The sequence below is a fragment of the Selaginella moellendorffii genome, unplaced genomic scaffold (genome assembly GCF_000143415.4).
Source record: "Selaginella moellendorffii unplaced genomic scaffold, v1.0 SELMOscaffold_19, whole genome shotgun sequence".
In the NCBI taxonomy this organism is placed as follows: Eukaryota; Viridiplantae; Streptophyta; class Lycopodiopsida; order Selaginellales; family Selaginellaceae; genus Selaginella; species Selaginella moellendorffii.
Window position 1 is genome coordinate 1828194 of NW_003314280.1, and position 15122 is coordinate 1843315.

The 15122-nt window shown below is 45.3% G+C and overlaps 3 protein-coding genes across 3 annotated transcripts; 1 reads left to right on the top strand and 2 right to left on the bottom strand.

Moving 5' to 3' along the window:
* Positions 1-1454: 1454 nt before the first annotated feature.
* LOC9651558 (transcription factor MYB1) lies at positions 1455-3266 on the bottom strand. Its single transcript, XM_002972538.2, has 2 exons — positions 2845-3266; positions 1455-2752 (listed from the first exon to the last, which is right to left on the bottom strand). The coding sequence occupies exons 1-2, from the start codon at positions 3179-3181 to the stop codon at positions 1785-1787; spliced, it is 1305 nt and encodes a 434-aa protein (XP_002972584.2). The 5' UTR covers positions 3182-3266; the 3' UTR covers positions 1455-1784.
* A 102-nt stretch (positions 3267-3368) lies between these two features.
* LOC9651559 (uncharacterized protein YnbB) lies at positions 3369-5457 on the top strand. The gene is made up of 12 exons (XM_002972319.2): positions 3369-3419; positions 3473-3586; positions 3647-3757; positions 3829-3891; positions 3956-4069; positions 4143-4292; positions 4341-4418; positions 4477-4698; positions 4761-4847; positions 4919-5038; positions 5100-5192; positions 5261-5457. Exons 1-12 carry the CDS (start codon positions 3369-3371, stop codon positions 5327-5329), a joined length of 1272 nt encoding a protein of 423 aa, XP_002972365.1. The 3' UTR covers positions 5330-5457.
* Positions 5368-7483, bottom strand: LOC9650874 (aldehyde oxidase GLOX). Its single transcript, XM_002972539.2, has one exon. It carries the CDS (start codon positions 7138-7140, stop codon positions 5485-5487), a length of 1656 nt encoding a protein of 551 aa, XP_002972585.1. The 5' UTR covers positions 7141-7483; the 3' UTR covers positions 5368-5484.
* Between the last annotated feature and the right edge of the window lie 7639 nt (positions 7484-15122).

Consider the following 15122-nt stretch of genomic DNA (forward strand, 5'->3'; position numbering starts at 1 on the left):
GCACACATCATCAGTGACACGTCAGCGAAGCTCCCGCCAAAACCACACAGGCGGGAAGCGGGGAAGGGGGGAGGGCCCGTCCATGGCGTTAAGCAGGTGGGAGTTAATTTTGATAAGATCCAGGCGTTTTGGGCCATAGCATGGAAGCTAACTTGTAGTTAAAAAAGTGATTGTAATAGCAAGGCTAGGCTGACTGACGGAATGAGGAGATCGCCGTGAGATTGCCCAATGATGCATGGAGACGGCGCGTGACGGAGAATGCCGGGGATTGGGTGGCGGCATTGCATGTAAGTGGCATCGGAGTTATGGCCACGCCCGTCCGTGCGGCCCAAATTGACAATAATGGCCACCACGGGGTGGTGAGCTCATCTATCTGGAGTGACAAGACCAAGCAACAGAAATTTAGGGATTGTTTGGTTTTGGTTGTAGTAGCAGTGTGTGGAAGGAAGGAAAGGATAGAAAAATCATAAGGTGGAAGGAAGGAAAGCCCTTTAGAGGCATGATGTTTGCGTGTAAAATGGGGCGGTGTGCCCAATTGCCCAAATGCCCGCTACTATTGCTGCTCGCCCGGAGTTGGCCAAATGATAGTCGCTGCTTCGACAAGTCTGGCACCTCAAGGGTTTAGATCTCCCTGGAGCCACAATTGAGTGTCACAAGTGGAATGCATCATACATTCTTGGCACTGGAGAGGTAGAGCAAAGAAGAAGAAGAAAATTTAAAAAGTCAAAAATCAAAAATCAAAACCCCATTGGAAGCAAGAAACAGAGAAATAATAACTTCCAAATTTCCAAAACAGAAACCACCCAAAGCTAATTGAATCATGCGCAGCGTGACAATCTCGCCTCGGTGGCCGGCATGATGGATGCCCCCAAGGCGGCATCGCGTGGAATATCCGCGGACCGACTAATAGTACGCTACACAATCAAGAGGTGGTGCCTTGTTTAGATTATCTCTAGGGCAACATCACAAAGATCTGCTGCCCTGTCCTGGCTCGAAACCCCGCGAAGAACTGGGCAAGCAAACACTAGTACCATGCGAGTCGTTAAAAGGTGCTAAAGGTGGTACCACCTTTTCATATACCCCACCACCATGCAAAAGTTTTGTTTGCATATATAAATGTCCCGCCACCTTTTTCCAGTATATGATATTTTGCCTGGCCTTGAATGTGGTGTCAGGCGTGAGGGTTTCTCATCGTTGAGCTATATGTACGGAGTGGACGAGTAAAGCTGGTTAGCCTCGCTTTTTGACCCGCTGCCATCTTCACTTTTTACCACCGGCAATCGGTTGATTTGTTTCGTGAAGCTGTTATATACCGTCAACGTTCGTCGGTCAACGTTCAACGCACTTACAACACCTTTCGTCAAACGCTGAATTTTTCTTGTTGTTTTGAAAGTTCGCCGCGCAGATCTATCTGTAGAACATGATGCCTGGGGATCGCGAATTAACAGCCTAGATGAGAGAAACTATAATTTTTTCCTTGCTAGGCGATTGAACAGTCGGACACCCGATCTCAATAAGCCTGAGAGACTGAGCAGAGCAGACCAATTAAAAAAAAAATTCTCTAAAGAAGAGGAAGAAGCAAAGATTACATTTTGCTGCCACCACTAGGAAGCAAGGCTGCAGCGCTCACCCACAGCTTTAATGTTTGCGAGCAATACAGTATTGCCTGGAAATCTCTGTATGAAAAAACCGGAGATCATAAATAATGGAGGGAGAAGAAGCAGCAGACTGAAAGAAGAAAAAGATAGAACTCCAGAAAGGAAAGAAAAAACTCTGGCAAATCTTCAGGGTGGCCTACACTGCGCTTGGAAAACTGGCAGCATGAGTTTTCTAACCGCTGTGTTGATGGCGATGGCGAGCGCGTCGGACTTTGAGCCGCCAACGTCCACCACCTTGTTCTCTTTGTCGTCGGCCTCGTCGCTTAGAAACGTATGATCGTCCACCGTGTCAAAGTAATCCGGGCCTAGAAAGCTCGGCGACTTTGGAGGAGGGAGCCTCTTCTCGCCGGGAGGCTGCGGACAGCACCCCCGACCACACTGCGTCGGCACCTCGGGTCCGGTAAGTCCCCACAACGGGCTGGCAAAACGCGAAATGTTGTAAGAGAGTCCACCGTGAGGAAACTCGCCTCTGGTAAAGTTTGCGTTAGAGCTCGAGTTGAATCCAGTCGGATCCACCGCTTTGTAGCAGCTGAAGGCGCTGGCGGAGCGAGGAACCGGCTTCAAGACCGATGGGGGTCCCTGGAACGCCGCAGCAACTCCGGTTTGCATGCTTTCCAGACTTTCCATAGCCGAGGAGGTGGCAGCATTGGCGCTGGAAGTGATCCCTCCTCCTCCTCCTCGCTCTCGCGACTCGGGGTTCACCACCTTGTAAACGATCGGTTTCTTCACTGCTGCTGCGGGAGGTGGCGGCGGAGGTGGCGGCGCTGGAGCCACCGACACCGATGATCTCGCCGCTCGGTTTGCCGGAGTTACGTCCAGAGCCAGCGACGAGGCGGCGGTGGTGATCACCTTGCAGCTGGCCTTGATCTTGTCGAGCGCCGCGGCGGAATCAGCAGTGGTGAGTTTGGATGATCTCGCGTCGTAGATGGTGGTGGGACGCCGCCCCAGCTCCTCGAGCGCGTACTTTCGACGTAGAGTCGAGTTCCAGTGGTTTTTTATGGCGTTGTCCGTCCTCCCGGGCAGCATTCTGGCAATGGACGCCCACTTGTTGCCATGGATAGCGTGTGCCTTGACAATGGCGCGATCCTCCTCCTCTACATTTAGCAGCGCGCCAGTTAGTTTAGCGGAGGGACACGCAAAGACTTTAGGGTTCTTGGGAGGGGGAGCAAGACAACGAACTACTCACCAGTGAAGGGTTTTCTCTTGACAACAGGATTGAGCTGATTGCACCAGCGCAGGCGGCACGATTTTCCCGACCGGCCCGGAATGCCGCGCGCGATGGAGCTCCAATTCCGCGCCCCAAATTTCTCCACCAGGCGGCTCAGCACCGCGTCCTCCTCGGGCGACCACGGCCCCTTGATCCTGTCCACGCTCGGAGCTGGAGCGCTGGGATTCTGATCCATTACCAGCTGGGATTGTGGGGCGGCCGCTGGGATGGGTGCTGCTGCGCCATCGCTGGGCGGCGCCGCCGCCATCGCCGCCGAGGAGGACAGGGCCTCCTCCATGGCCGCCGCCGACTCCATTGCAACTAACTAACACCCTCTACAGTGACAAACCCCCATTTCAACCCAGCCGGACAACCGCATAACTAAAATTAGCGGTTCTTCTTCTTCCATTTCCTAGTTAGCTTAATCTGCGTTTAAATATAATTAAGTGTCTAAATGATGCTTAGACTAGAACCCTAGAACCCTTAGAAACTAGTATTTGGCCATGAGTAATGCTGTGCTCTCCTCTGTGCTCTCGCATCCATTCTGTCCAGAGGTAATCGCCCCAGATTCGAGAGCGCTCGAGCATATCGACTCGATTTTGGCCAGGTTTGCGATGCCGTCGAGGAGCTATCGTCCCATTTCTCGCGAGTGGATTGCCTTGTGGCTTCCAACATGAGGCGCGTCCTCGGGGCCTATGCAAACGCGCGCATTGGGTCGCAAGTAAGTGGTTTGCTCGTTTTCTTTGCAAGGAGCTTAGATAGATTTTGGTGGAGCGCGCAGCACTTCAGTGGCTCTACCGGCTATGGCCACAATGACGCTGGTGGCAGAGAGGCGTTTGATAAGGCTTTTGCCGAGATCTTCCGCGCTGAAGCAGCGATCGTGAGGCCACAGGTGCTTGATCTTTATAGCTTTCACTGCTTTCGAACTCTTTCAATGGGTGGGTGTGTGTGTGTTTTTCACAGTTTTTCTCAGGAACTCACGCGATCGCTTCAGCTCTTTATGCTGTTCTCCGGCCGGGTGACGAGGTATCCAGCATTTATGTCTTTTTGTTCTTGTGTTTCTTCCTCGGCATTTAACTTTTCTCATCAGCTGTTATCCGTGGCAGGAGCGCCTTATGATACACTCGAGGAAGTTATTGGCTTGCGAGGATCAAAAGGCCATGGATCGCTCAAAGAATTTGGGATCAGCTACCGCGAAGTGCCAGTAAACTTTCTACTTCTTCCTAGTTTTGTTCTTCCTTTTTTACAACCATGAAACATGAAAACTGTGTTCACAGGTTACTGCTAAAGGTTGTCTTGACAAAACTGCGTTGGCAACATCTGTAACAAAGAAGACACAATGTGCCTTCATCCAAAGATCCTGCGGCTACTCGTGGCGAGAGACCTTGTCAATATCTGACATTCAAGCCGCAGTCACTCTCATCAAGGTAGCTCCGAGTTTGTAATTCCCGGCTTCCTAATTTTCATTCAACCAGGACCAAAATCCAAGCTGCGTGGTAATGGTTGACAACTGCTATGGAGAGTTCGTAGAGACCGTAGAGCCTACTGCCGTGGTATGGTTGTTTCTTACTACCTTTCGGAATGCCAGCGCTTCGTTTTGTTTTGTTCTAGGGAGCTGATATCGTCGCTGGAAGCTTGATAAAAAATCCCGGTGGTACAATCGCTCCTTGTGGAGGATACGTCGTTGGAAAGGCCGAGCTTGTTGCAGCGGCTGCTGCTCGGCTCTCTGCTCCAGGCATTGGAATTGATGCCGGGTCGGCTTCTGGTGATATCATGCGTTTGCTGGTGCAAGGACTCTTCCTAGCACCTCAAATGGTCGGGGAAGCCATCAAGGTAGAAAACTCTCGTTTTCCGTTTTTTTTCTCTCAGATATATGTACGTTCTATTTGTGGCAGGGTACACTGCTTGTAGCTGAAGTTCTAGCTAAAGAAGGCTACAAAGTCAGGCCGTCACAACGTGCCAAACGCTACGACACGATACAGGTTGGTGGCTCTAGATTGATAATTTGATTTTTTTTTTTTTGTTCCTTTCGCTGATGGAAGTGATTTTCCAGGCTGTAGAACTGGGAAGCCGAGAACGGCTACTAGCATTTTGTGCCGCTGTTCAGCAATGCTGCCCGGTTGGAGCATATATTAAACCCACGGCTGGCGTGACCCCTGGCTATGAGTCCGAGGTAGCGTAAAGTTAAAAAGGGAGAGAATCCTTTGTTTGAAGCGCTTCATTCTACTTTCCAGGTTGTATTTGCTGATGGAACTTTCATAGATGGAAGCACGAGTGAGCTCTCCTGTGATGGTCCTTTGAGGGAGCCTTTCATCGTCTTTTGCCAGGTAATCTGTTTTACAGGTAGCGTTTTCTTCACGCATATCTAATGTTTTTCTATGCATTTTTCTGGCAGGGAGGCACTCACTGGACTCACTGGGCTCTCACACTGGAGAAAGTTTTGCAAGCACTAAGAAAAGCTTGATCTGATCACAAGAAGCACGCACCTTGCAAAGAACACTCTGACAGCGAAATGGTTGCTCAACAAAGTATGTGATGTGAGTGTTTTTATTATTTTATTTCCACAGGCAAAAAAGAATGTCCTTTAAAGTCTCCTTTCTCGCTTCCTTTCTCGTTCGATCATTCCCTGACTTGTACCCACACTGCAGTGCTCGGGATCCCCTGGTTGACAACAAACAACATATAGTACGCCTGCGGAGCCAAGTTCCCGGTGGGAGGCCCCGTCCCGGTTATGGTGTAGGTCCTATCTCCAATCGAGACCGGGGTCGTGGAGGTCAAATGCACCAGCCGCTGGCCCTGCGAGTACGAGTGTGTGGTAAAGGGAGCACTGACGAGGCTAACCTCCAGCGTCCCGGTCACAGGCAGCGGTACAGTCACAGTCACGGTAAACTCAAGCCCGTAGAAGAGCACAACCGGGGAGCCGATGATGGTCGGTCTCAAGCTCGCCAAGCCTTCGCTCAGGTACTCCGGAGAGAAGGTCTCCACGCGCAACTCGGTCGGGAAAGACCCGGTGAAAGTGTAGTAGTAGTGAGTGTTGCTCCCAGCGATGAGCACCCGAGCGTCCGGCAAGAGGTTGGCGGTGGAGTGGTACATCCTGGGGATGGAACTCGGGTTCAGGACCATGAATCTCAGGCCGTCGGGACCAGCGGGCTTGTAGAGCACGGGGTTTAAGCAGGGGATATCGGACAGGCCGAAGCCTTGGGAGCCGGCTTGAGCTCCGTTGATGATGAGCACGTCCCGGGAGGGGAGTAACACCATGTCTCCCATGTTTCGCTTGAAAGGCATGGTCTCCATCTTCCAGCGGGGTGACGGGTCCGATACCGCGAGCCGGCCGCAGGTGTCCAGCGCAGGGATCTTCGCCTCGGGGTTGAGAAACGCTCCAAACTGGGAACCGCCGCAGATGAGAACTTCCACCGCGGTGAAACCGTCGGCGGCGGAGAGGGGGAGCAGCACGGAGGAGCCGCCAGAGGGGTAGTTCCGGGGGCCGCCGGGGATGGCCGGGAACTTACGTAGCACCGCGTTGCGCTTGTAGTCGTAGAGGATGGAGTCGCGGTTGGCGAAGACGAAGAGGTTGCCGTCGGGGAGGAGATGGACGTAGGGGTAGAGGTTGTCCATCTGCATGTCGCGGGTGGAGCTCAGGAACGGGAAGGTGACGAGCTCGTCACCGGGTGACGGAGGCACGAACTCGAGCGTGAAGCTGTCGCGGCCGCCGACGACGATGGTGCGACCATCCGGGAGGAGCTGGTTCGTGGCGTACCAGCGTCCTGCCTTGAGGGACTGGTCGCTGGATTCCACCCAGTCGCAGGCGCCCGGCTCGGGGCACGGCACGAAGTAGCGGAGCTTGCGGTTGCCGTCGAAGTCGCCGCCGGTGTGGAGGAGCGTGCCGTTGGCGGTGAACTGCGCGGAGGAGCACCAGGTGTCGGTGAGGATGGTGAGCGGGCGGACGGCGGCGGTGGCGACGTCGATGATGACCGAGTGGGCGGAGCAGTCGGTCTGGAGGGACTTGTCCGCGGAGTCGCGGCGGCAGCGGTTGTCCGTGAGGCTGATCTTGGAGGCGCCGATGTCGGTGCGGTCGAGGAGGAGGACGGTGCCGTAGTGGGTCACGGCGGTGTGCATGGAGGCGATGCCGGCGTTTGGGACGAGGAGCTGCCAGGTCCCCGGGAGCTGTGACTTTGTGGGGTTGGGATTGACGAGTAGCAGCAGCAGCAGCAGCAGCAGCGAGAGGGAGATTGTCCTGGGCGAGCATTGCTGCTGCTGCTGCTGCTGCTGATGCATTTCCTTCTTCTCCTCCTCCTTGCAGTGGCGATGGGCATATCAAGTCTTGGGTGTTCTTGTGTTCTTCCTGTTCTATGATTGAGCTACTTATTTTCTTTCTCTGCTTCCAAGCCTTTCCCTTCTAGCTAGGAGGTACTCACAGGACGTAAGGATCTAATCCTGGGAATCGATCGTTTTGCTCTGCTTCCTCTGCCTGCTCTGCTCTATCCAGATCGGGAATTCGGGACGCAATGTCCAGGCTCTATCTTCGCTGCTGCTCTATCTTCGCAAGTAAGAGATTGCAAAGAATGGCGACTGTAAGAAAGGAGCCGGCACGGGAAAGAAGAGAAACAAGTCAAGGAAAATCGAAGAAAAAAAGAGAGAAGAGGTAAAGCTTTGGACACTCTTCCATAATTTAATCACCTTGTCATCGTTAAAGCTAGTCCAAAGGCAAAGAGACAGGGTACACCTGAAAGTTTGAAACGAGGAACGAGGAGCATCAGCACAACGGGCGAAAGTTTATGGGGCCGGTTCTGCTTCTTCCTCTATCTCTTTTTTTAATGTTGGCCGCAGGAGATTTTCAAGACGAGAGAGAGATTGGGAAAGCTATTCAAGGAAATGACACCCTGCCACCACTACAATTGCTCTGTTCTGGAACACAGAGAGAGAGAGAGAGAGAGAGAGAGAGAGAGAAGGGGGCGCGGGCAGCCTGAGTGGTGGTAGCTTGATGGCAGCCTCCGAAATTGAGGCTGCCATCAATCACAGCACTTCTATAATGCTTGATGATGCTTCGATTTATATGTGCTTAAACGAAGAGCAAGGTTTGAAAGTCAGTAGCATCCCTCATGCCACTGGCACCTCCCAGCTTTTCTTCGTCCATCTGTCCGTCCACAAAAAGTATCACCCCCTAGATCATTCTTTTGCTTCTGTTGAGATCTTAAAGATTTGGGCTCGAACAACACCACCTGGCAATACCACAATGAGCACTAGCTCTCTACTCCCATTGCACGATTCTTATTGGTGTAGTGACCATTAGCGTCGTTCTAGCATGCGCAACAGGAAACACATTTTGACACTGAAAAGTGAAACGAGCTGTTTATTAAAACAATACATGTTGTTACCTACTTGCTATTCCTATTTAGTATTATTTATCAAATCTATCTGAAATGTTTATAATTTTATTAACATTAGATAGTAGAATAAACTAGAGTATACTAGGAAGTGTTTAAGTCTATAAACTATAAACACTGGGAAAATAGATGTGGAAATTAAAAATAATATGAAGTTTTATTTGAGTTTAAAATTCAATGCTACTTAATAATATTAAATGGAAAGTCACAAAAATTATTTGCATAGATTTTTTTCAAAGCTCTATGGAACAAGTCACTTGCACAGCCCTGTGAAATTTATTGCAGCTAGATAGCTTGTTTTCTTTTGTATTTCCATTTTAAAAATAACATACATTATTCTATCAAGCTTATCATTTATGAGTGAAGTGTTAGTATTGCATTTTTCCTCTTTCTTTTGTGTTATAAATTAGATTGTTAATAGTAATCTGATATTTCATTTATAAATAAAACTATAAAAAAAATATATTATTAAGAAAAATTAGAAGTTGCCTAGCTTTATTTTTAATGTTGACTCAGTAAAACTAATATCTTAATAATTTTTGTATACATCTACAAAATTTCTAGCAAAATAAAAATGAAATAGAAAAAAGCTAGTTAAAGGAGTAACATTATCAAATATTTTTCTAGTATAAAAAAAAGATTTAATATTTTAGATTCTAAGAGTATTGTATATATAAAGTTTAATAAATTTTAAGACATGGTTAAGACTATTAAATAGGATGCCATTTACTCAACACTAAATTATCATCTAGATTGTAATCATTTATGCATATTTTTATTTAGTAATTATTTAAATAAAATAATAAAATATCATTAGAAAAATATTTTTTATATTTTGGAAACTTGATAGTTTCTAAATCCATCATAATATAAATCAAAAAACTTTTTTTCATAAAGGTTAAAGAACTATGAAATTATAATTTAGCTAAAATATAATTTTTTAGAGAGTTGTATAGTCTAGTATTATAAAGAAAATTAAGCATTTTATTCTTTTTCTCTCTATCTATTTCATGAATTTAATTAAATGGATTTTTATCATAAAGACTTTAAATGCCTAACTTGCATTTACATATTTTGATCCAAAGTGGAATTTAGTCTAAGATTTTGCCAAAAAAAACCTAAGGATATTTGGCACTTGCCTCATTAAGATTTGATTAGAGAATAATTATTTAGTATAGATAAATGGTGTCTCTATTTGCTATTTCTGTTGCAATTAGGTGGCTTGGCTGCATGGGCATGAGCGAGATCTAAGTGATGACACTAGAAGATGCCTTGGCTGAAAGGGAAGAAGGTTGAGCTGAAGTCCTCACCAAGTGAGGACAAAGAGGCAAGTGTTCTAGATGCAATAGAGTCACCATCTTCACCTTTGCAAGAAGTGTTGCAATCCTTCATGTAGAGGTATGTGAAAAACCATCAGCAAGATCAAGAGAGGCTACAACAGATCCAACGTTCTTTATCTCTTTTGGAGCATTCTTGGGCCTTTCAGTCGTCCAAGATTGAGGAGATCCATGACCAGCAGCAATCTTTGGCAGATTGCTTGGAGTGGTTAGAATCTCGAGCTAAAGGATGAAATGGATAGAAACTTAAGACTCATTATAACATCTATTTCAATGTTGTCTATCCGGTGATCCAAAAGGTCATCCATTGTTTCAGTGATGAAGATTGGTTCCAAGATTCGAGCCCAGAGGCTGATCTGTTGGATAAGATGAAAACTCCAGCACCAGATTCTGAGACCAAGGGGGTGCTGATGTTCGAGTGGCCTACGAGGGTTGGAAGCATCGGGACAGACATCAGGTTCCCACTGGCAAGATTGTGAGAAGCTGAACATTCCAGAATATGATGGAGAGAACGATCATCTCAAGCTCCAAGATTGGCTGTGTAAGCTGGAGTGATGCTTTGTTTGGGGGGACACGAAGAACGTGGACAAGGTTCCTTTTGCTTCCATCTTCTTCAAAGATCTCGCTTTTTCCACAACTTGAAGAGAGTGAGAATCTTTCCAAACTAAGAGCAATTCAAGACGATGAAGATGACAATTCAAGAACAAACTCTATGACCTATATTATGACTGGCAGCACCAAACTCATCAAACCTTCAACACCACTTAGTTGTGGGCTCGTTACGAAGTGGTGGGGGTTTCTAATGAGATTTTGGCCTAGCAGTATGTACCTGCTCTACCATCTTCTATGGCGATATGGTGCAGACAAAGGCAGTTTCTAGTGCTCAGACAGTGACGACTTCTGCTAGCACTACTTCATCGGGAGATAAGGACCGCTGGCCTTGGAAAGATTTATCTTCCCAAGAGCATAGGGGTATCAGTTCAGATGCAGTGGAGGATGGGGCAATGTGAGCTTTGATTTCTTGTTCAGTGTACCTGGGAAAGTTAGGCCCTCAATGCCTCCATTTCAAGGACCAGTGAATGGTCTGGTGGCTTTTGGTTTGGTGGCTTTTGGCTTTGTGGATTTGGGTGTTAGCAAACATTCGTGAATAGCCGTGGAAAAAGACCATCTTCGCTGTGTTTCAACTTTGTTGTATGGGGGACACCACTGTCAACTTTCAGGAGCAACAATTGTCATTTTGAGATGGCAAACACCGGGTGACTTAGTTTTGCCTTTCACAACCTAGAGCTGCGTCTTCCTTGTCATTTGCGCACTGTTACAGTCTGTTGGGGAAGGGTGCAGAGGTCTTCATGTTACCTTCTTCTAGCGATGAGTTGTGTCGTTGGGGGCACACAGGGGTGGAGAATGCAGTACAATTTTGGTAGCATCGGACAAGACAACTTTAGTTTGTGAGGCTGATAAGGAGTTGGAGTTGATTCACCAAGATATCTTGCACCTCCAGATCGAGGGTGATGTTCGGGATGTCCTACTCCATCATCTTTTGATCGTCCACCATCAGGTATCCTTAGAAGTTTCAGCTCGGACTGGAGTGGAGCATTCCATTCGAAAGGGATGTTATCCCGATGTCTCATCCATTCCTTCGGCTTTCTAGAGATGAAAGACAGGAGGTTTTTAAGATGGTCACTGAGCTTTTGGATCAGGGCCTCATCGAGCCAAGTTCCAGCTGCCAATTTTGCTGGTTAGTGGCAGCTGTGTGTGGATTATCGTGCTTTGAACAGGATCATAGTCAAGAACAGGTTTCCAATCCCTCATGTGGAGGAACTCATGGACAAATTGGGAGGAGCTTGGTTCTTTATGAAGCTCCACTTATGCTCTGGTTACTACCAGATCAAAGTGGTGGAATCAGATAATCACAAAACAGCTTTCCGTTTATATCACAGCCTTTTTTAGTTCAAAGTGATGCCTTTTGGTCTCGCTAACGCTCCAGCAACATTTCAAGCAACGATGAACAAAGTTCTTGGGAGGTTCCTGTTCGAGTTTGTGGTGGTCTTCTTTGACAACATTTTGATCTACAGCTGTTCCTGGTCTGAGCACTTGTAGCATGTAGAGTTGGTTCTCCAGGCCTTGGAGGAGGTAGGTATGGTGGTGAAGTTGGCCAAGTGTTCTTTTGGTGCTGTTGAGGTGGAATACTTGGGGTTCAGGGTGGTGAAAGGAAAGATGCTTGTCAATCAGAGGAAGATTGAAGTAGTGGGGACTAGCCAATACCTCAGTCTATGAAGCAGCTACATGCATTTCTAGGCTTCGCAAATTACCAACACTATGCCTTAGTTGTAGCAAGTCTCAACATTCAATGCAGCATAGGAAGCATTTCTTGCTCTCAAGAAGACTCTAATGGTGGCCCCTATGTTGGTTCTGCCAGATTTTGCTATGCATCGGAGTTTGGGTAGGAGGACTTCTTCTTCAATAGCATGGGATTGTGGCATTTGAGAGTAGAAGATTCACTAAGGTGGAATCTCAGGCCCCAGTGTACGAACAGGAAATGGTGCACGTGATTTGCAGGTGGAAGCACTATTTTGCCTTTCGGCATTTTTGCCTGTGCACAGAGCATGTTAGTATACGTTTTCTGCTGACACAACCGCATCTCAACAAGAAACAAATGCAGTGGGTGAAGGAACTCTAGGCATTTGGATTTCTCCATTAAGTATCATTCATGGGCCACCAATACATGTCAGATGCATTGTCTCGTAAGTTTGCTCATCCAGAAGGTTCCATGCTTGTTGGTATCTCGTGTCTCCAGCTGAGTGATCCAGCTGAATGTGAGAAGATTCTTTAATATTCCAATTCACAAAATATCCTTTATGCCCTAAGTTTTAGATATTGTGTTAGTCAAATGAAAATGTCATAAGAAAGTGTAAACTCTTGGTTGATGAAGTATATATTAATATTGTTGTCACCTTAACTTAAAAAGAAAAGTTGGACTTAATGGAATTAAAGTGAGTAGTGATATGGAAAGATTTCAAGATTTGTGAAGAAGGAATGGAGCCAAGATGAGGAAAAGGAAATGATTTGTCTAATCAAATATCTTTTAATTACAAAGTTATTCACCATGAGAGTAGAGCATTCACAAACAAAAGTATTCACTATGGATTAGATGTTTTAAATGATACATCTACTATACAAGCTTGAGGGCGAGTATGAAGATAGGGATATTACTCTTGGAAATGGTTTACTATAATACATGTAAAGATGGTTTTTGATCTGACATCATTGTTCAACCTCTAAAAAGACATTGTTGATACATGGCTCAAATCTCTATTAGAATTGTGTCTTGCTTATGTGCTAGTGGGGCTGTTGGATGAGGAACAAAATTTGAAGATGACACTCTAATTATCATTCTTACCATCAATTGTCACAGCAAACAATAAATCAATAGTAATGATGAGAGATATTGGATTTGGATGAGAAAGCATGAGCTCTTTAACATTATCATGAAGACCATTCCTTAAGGGGTGTATCGTCTTACAAAATATCAATGGCAATCATCTAGAACTCCGATGCATAGATAAATATAGATTCGGAATTTTGGTGTAATTGTTGCAATTTATTAATGCTCTTGATTAATATTGCTGAACATATTAGTGAAGTGCTAAACAAAGAGATCAAAATCTTGAAAAACAAAATCACTCTTTTCAAAAAGGGCAAAGAACTAGAAAAATGCATCTTAGTAAAAACAGATCTAATTAGGCCTATATAGAAAGTCAGAGTAGAATATTGGCCAAATTGTATGGCAATTTAAGGTTTAAGTTGGTTGAGGAAGCTATAGAACTTAACTATGTGCCATCAAACTTTACTAACATACCAATTTTTAGTTTTGAATCAAGAAGCCACTATTGGTGTTGATTAATTTGTTGGAGTTGTGGGTGAAGTGCCATATTAAATTGCTCTAACACTTCATGTGACTTGAGCTCCAAGGTCTGACTAAAGCTAAAGAAGAGGATCTAAAGAAGTCATTGATATTAGAGTGTTCAAACTTTTAAGAGACAGAAGGGGAGATGATGAAACTACTAATAAAATACTAAATAATGAAGAAGAAAAGATAAATTTATGTTGAATAATCTAAATATAATATCCTTAAAACCCTCCTTTTATAAAGGCTCTAGAAACTAATCTAATCCAACCCTTAACCAATCTAAAAACCTAATCTACATATGCTAATCTCAATAGCAAATATTGATAAAATCCCATAAGTAGATGTTTGAGGTTAGATTCTTGTCATGGAAAGTAGTAGTGAATATACTACAGTAAATATGTGATATTAACAATTTGTATTATCCAAACTCTGGAAATAGTCTTTTAATCCATCATGTGGCACTAGGGTAAAAAGAGGACTGCAATTTGGATGCCCAAAATCTTCACTATGAGACAAAGTGCAAATAAAGATTTATAATATGGTTTTAGGAGATTTGGTTGGGAATAAAAGAGGAGGATGACAGTATAAAGGGTTAGGCTAGGCTTCACCCCTTTTTTGAAGCATTTAAAAGTTTATAATTGTGTTTAGTAATGTTCTTATAGAATTAGAAATGGAGAGTGTTTTCTAATCTCATAGCTAGCTAGTGGCACTGGTGGCCCTAAGCTTGTGTGTGAACATTCCAAAGTTTACTAATGGCAACACAATGGCCCTAAAATAGTGATTTTGAATCTAAGAGTGTTCTTAAGGAGTCAAACCTTCAAAGTGTTCTTGAAAGGATTGAGAGAGTTTGAGGGTGGATTTCTTGAGCAAAAGAGAGTGCCTCATGGTCTACTGGCAATAACATAGTGGCCTTGAGTAAATATGAAGAATAAAAGAGTATTTTTGATCTCTTCCTACAAGGGTGTGTGATAATGGGGCAATTAAGGGCAATTGTGCTTTGCCTAGCACTTTGAAGCCCTACCACTTCCATATGGTTGGCTAGTGGAACTGAATTAAGCCATCCCCTCCCCTTTGAGTGTACTACATCATCCTCTCTTATATGGGATTCCTCCTATATAGTGCAATAAAGAATTGGGGCTCCTAGCTCAACCAATTAGCAAGTTGAGTAGCCTTGGATTTGCCTGGCCTATTTTACTGTAATTGCTTCCATGTTTCTTGGAGGGACTTACCCAGGTGGGCCATATGGCAAATTTGGGATATTTTGTGGACACATGGGCAAATAGGGGTGAGTTTGACTATTTGGCATGTCTAGGTGGTATAACATGAATAAGAGGGATTTAAAAAGGGAACCACTAACTTAGTAGTAACAAAAGAATATTCGAAAGAACTTGTTAACATATAATTTTCAATATATTGACAACAACCAAGCATTAAAGCTTCAAACCAACATTGTAAACGTTGTATGATCTTAAGCAAACTGCACTAACCCCTTGGCTAGCTCATATTCATTAGATACAAACAAGATTAACTTGGCTAATCTAGATTGTAAAATATCACCATATTTTAGACCATTGATTGCTTGTATAAGTATGAGATTCCAGTAATCTATTTGCCATATTTAGAGTT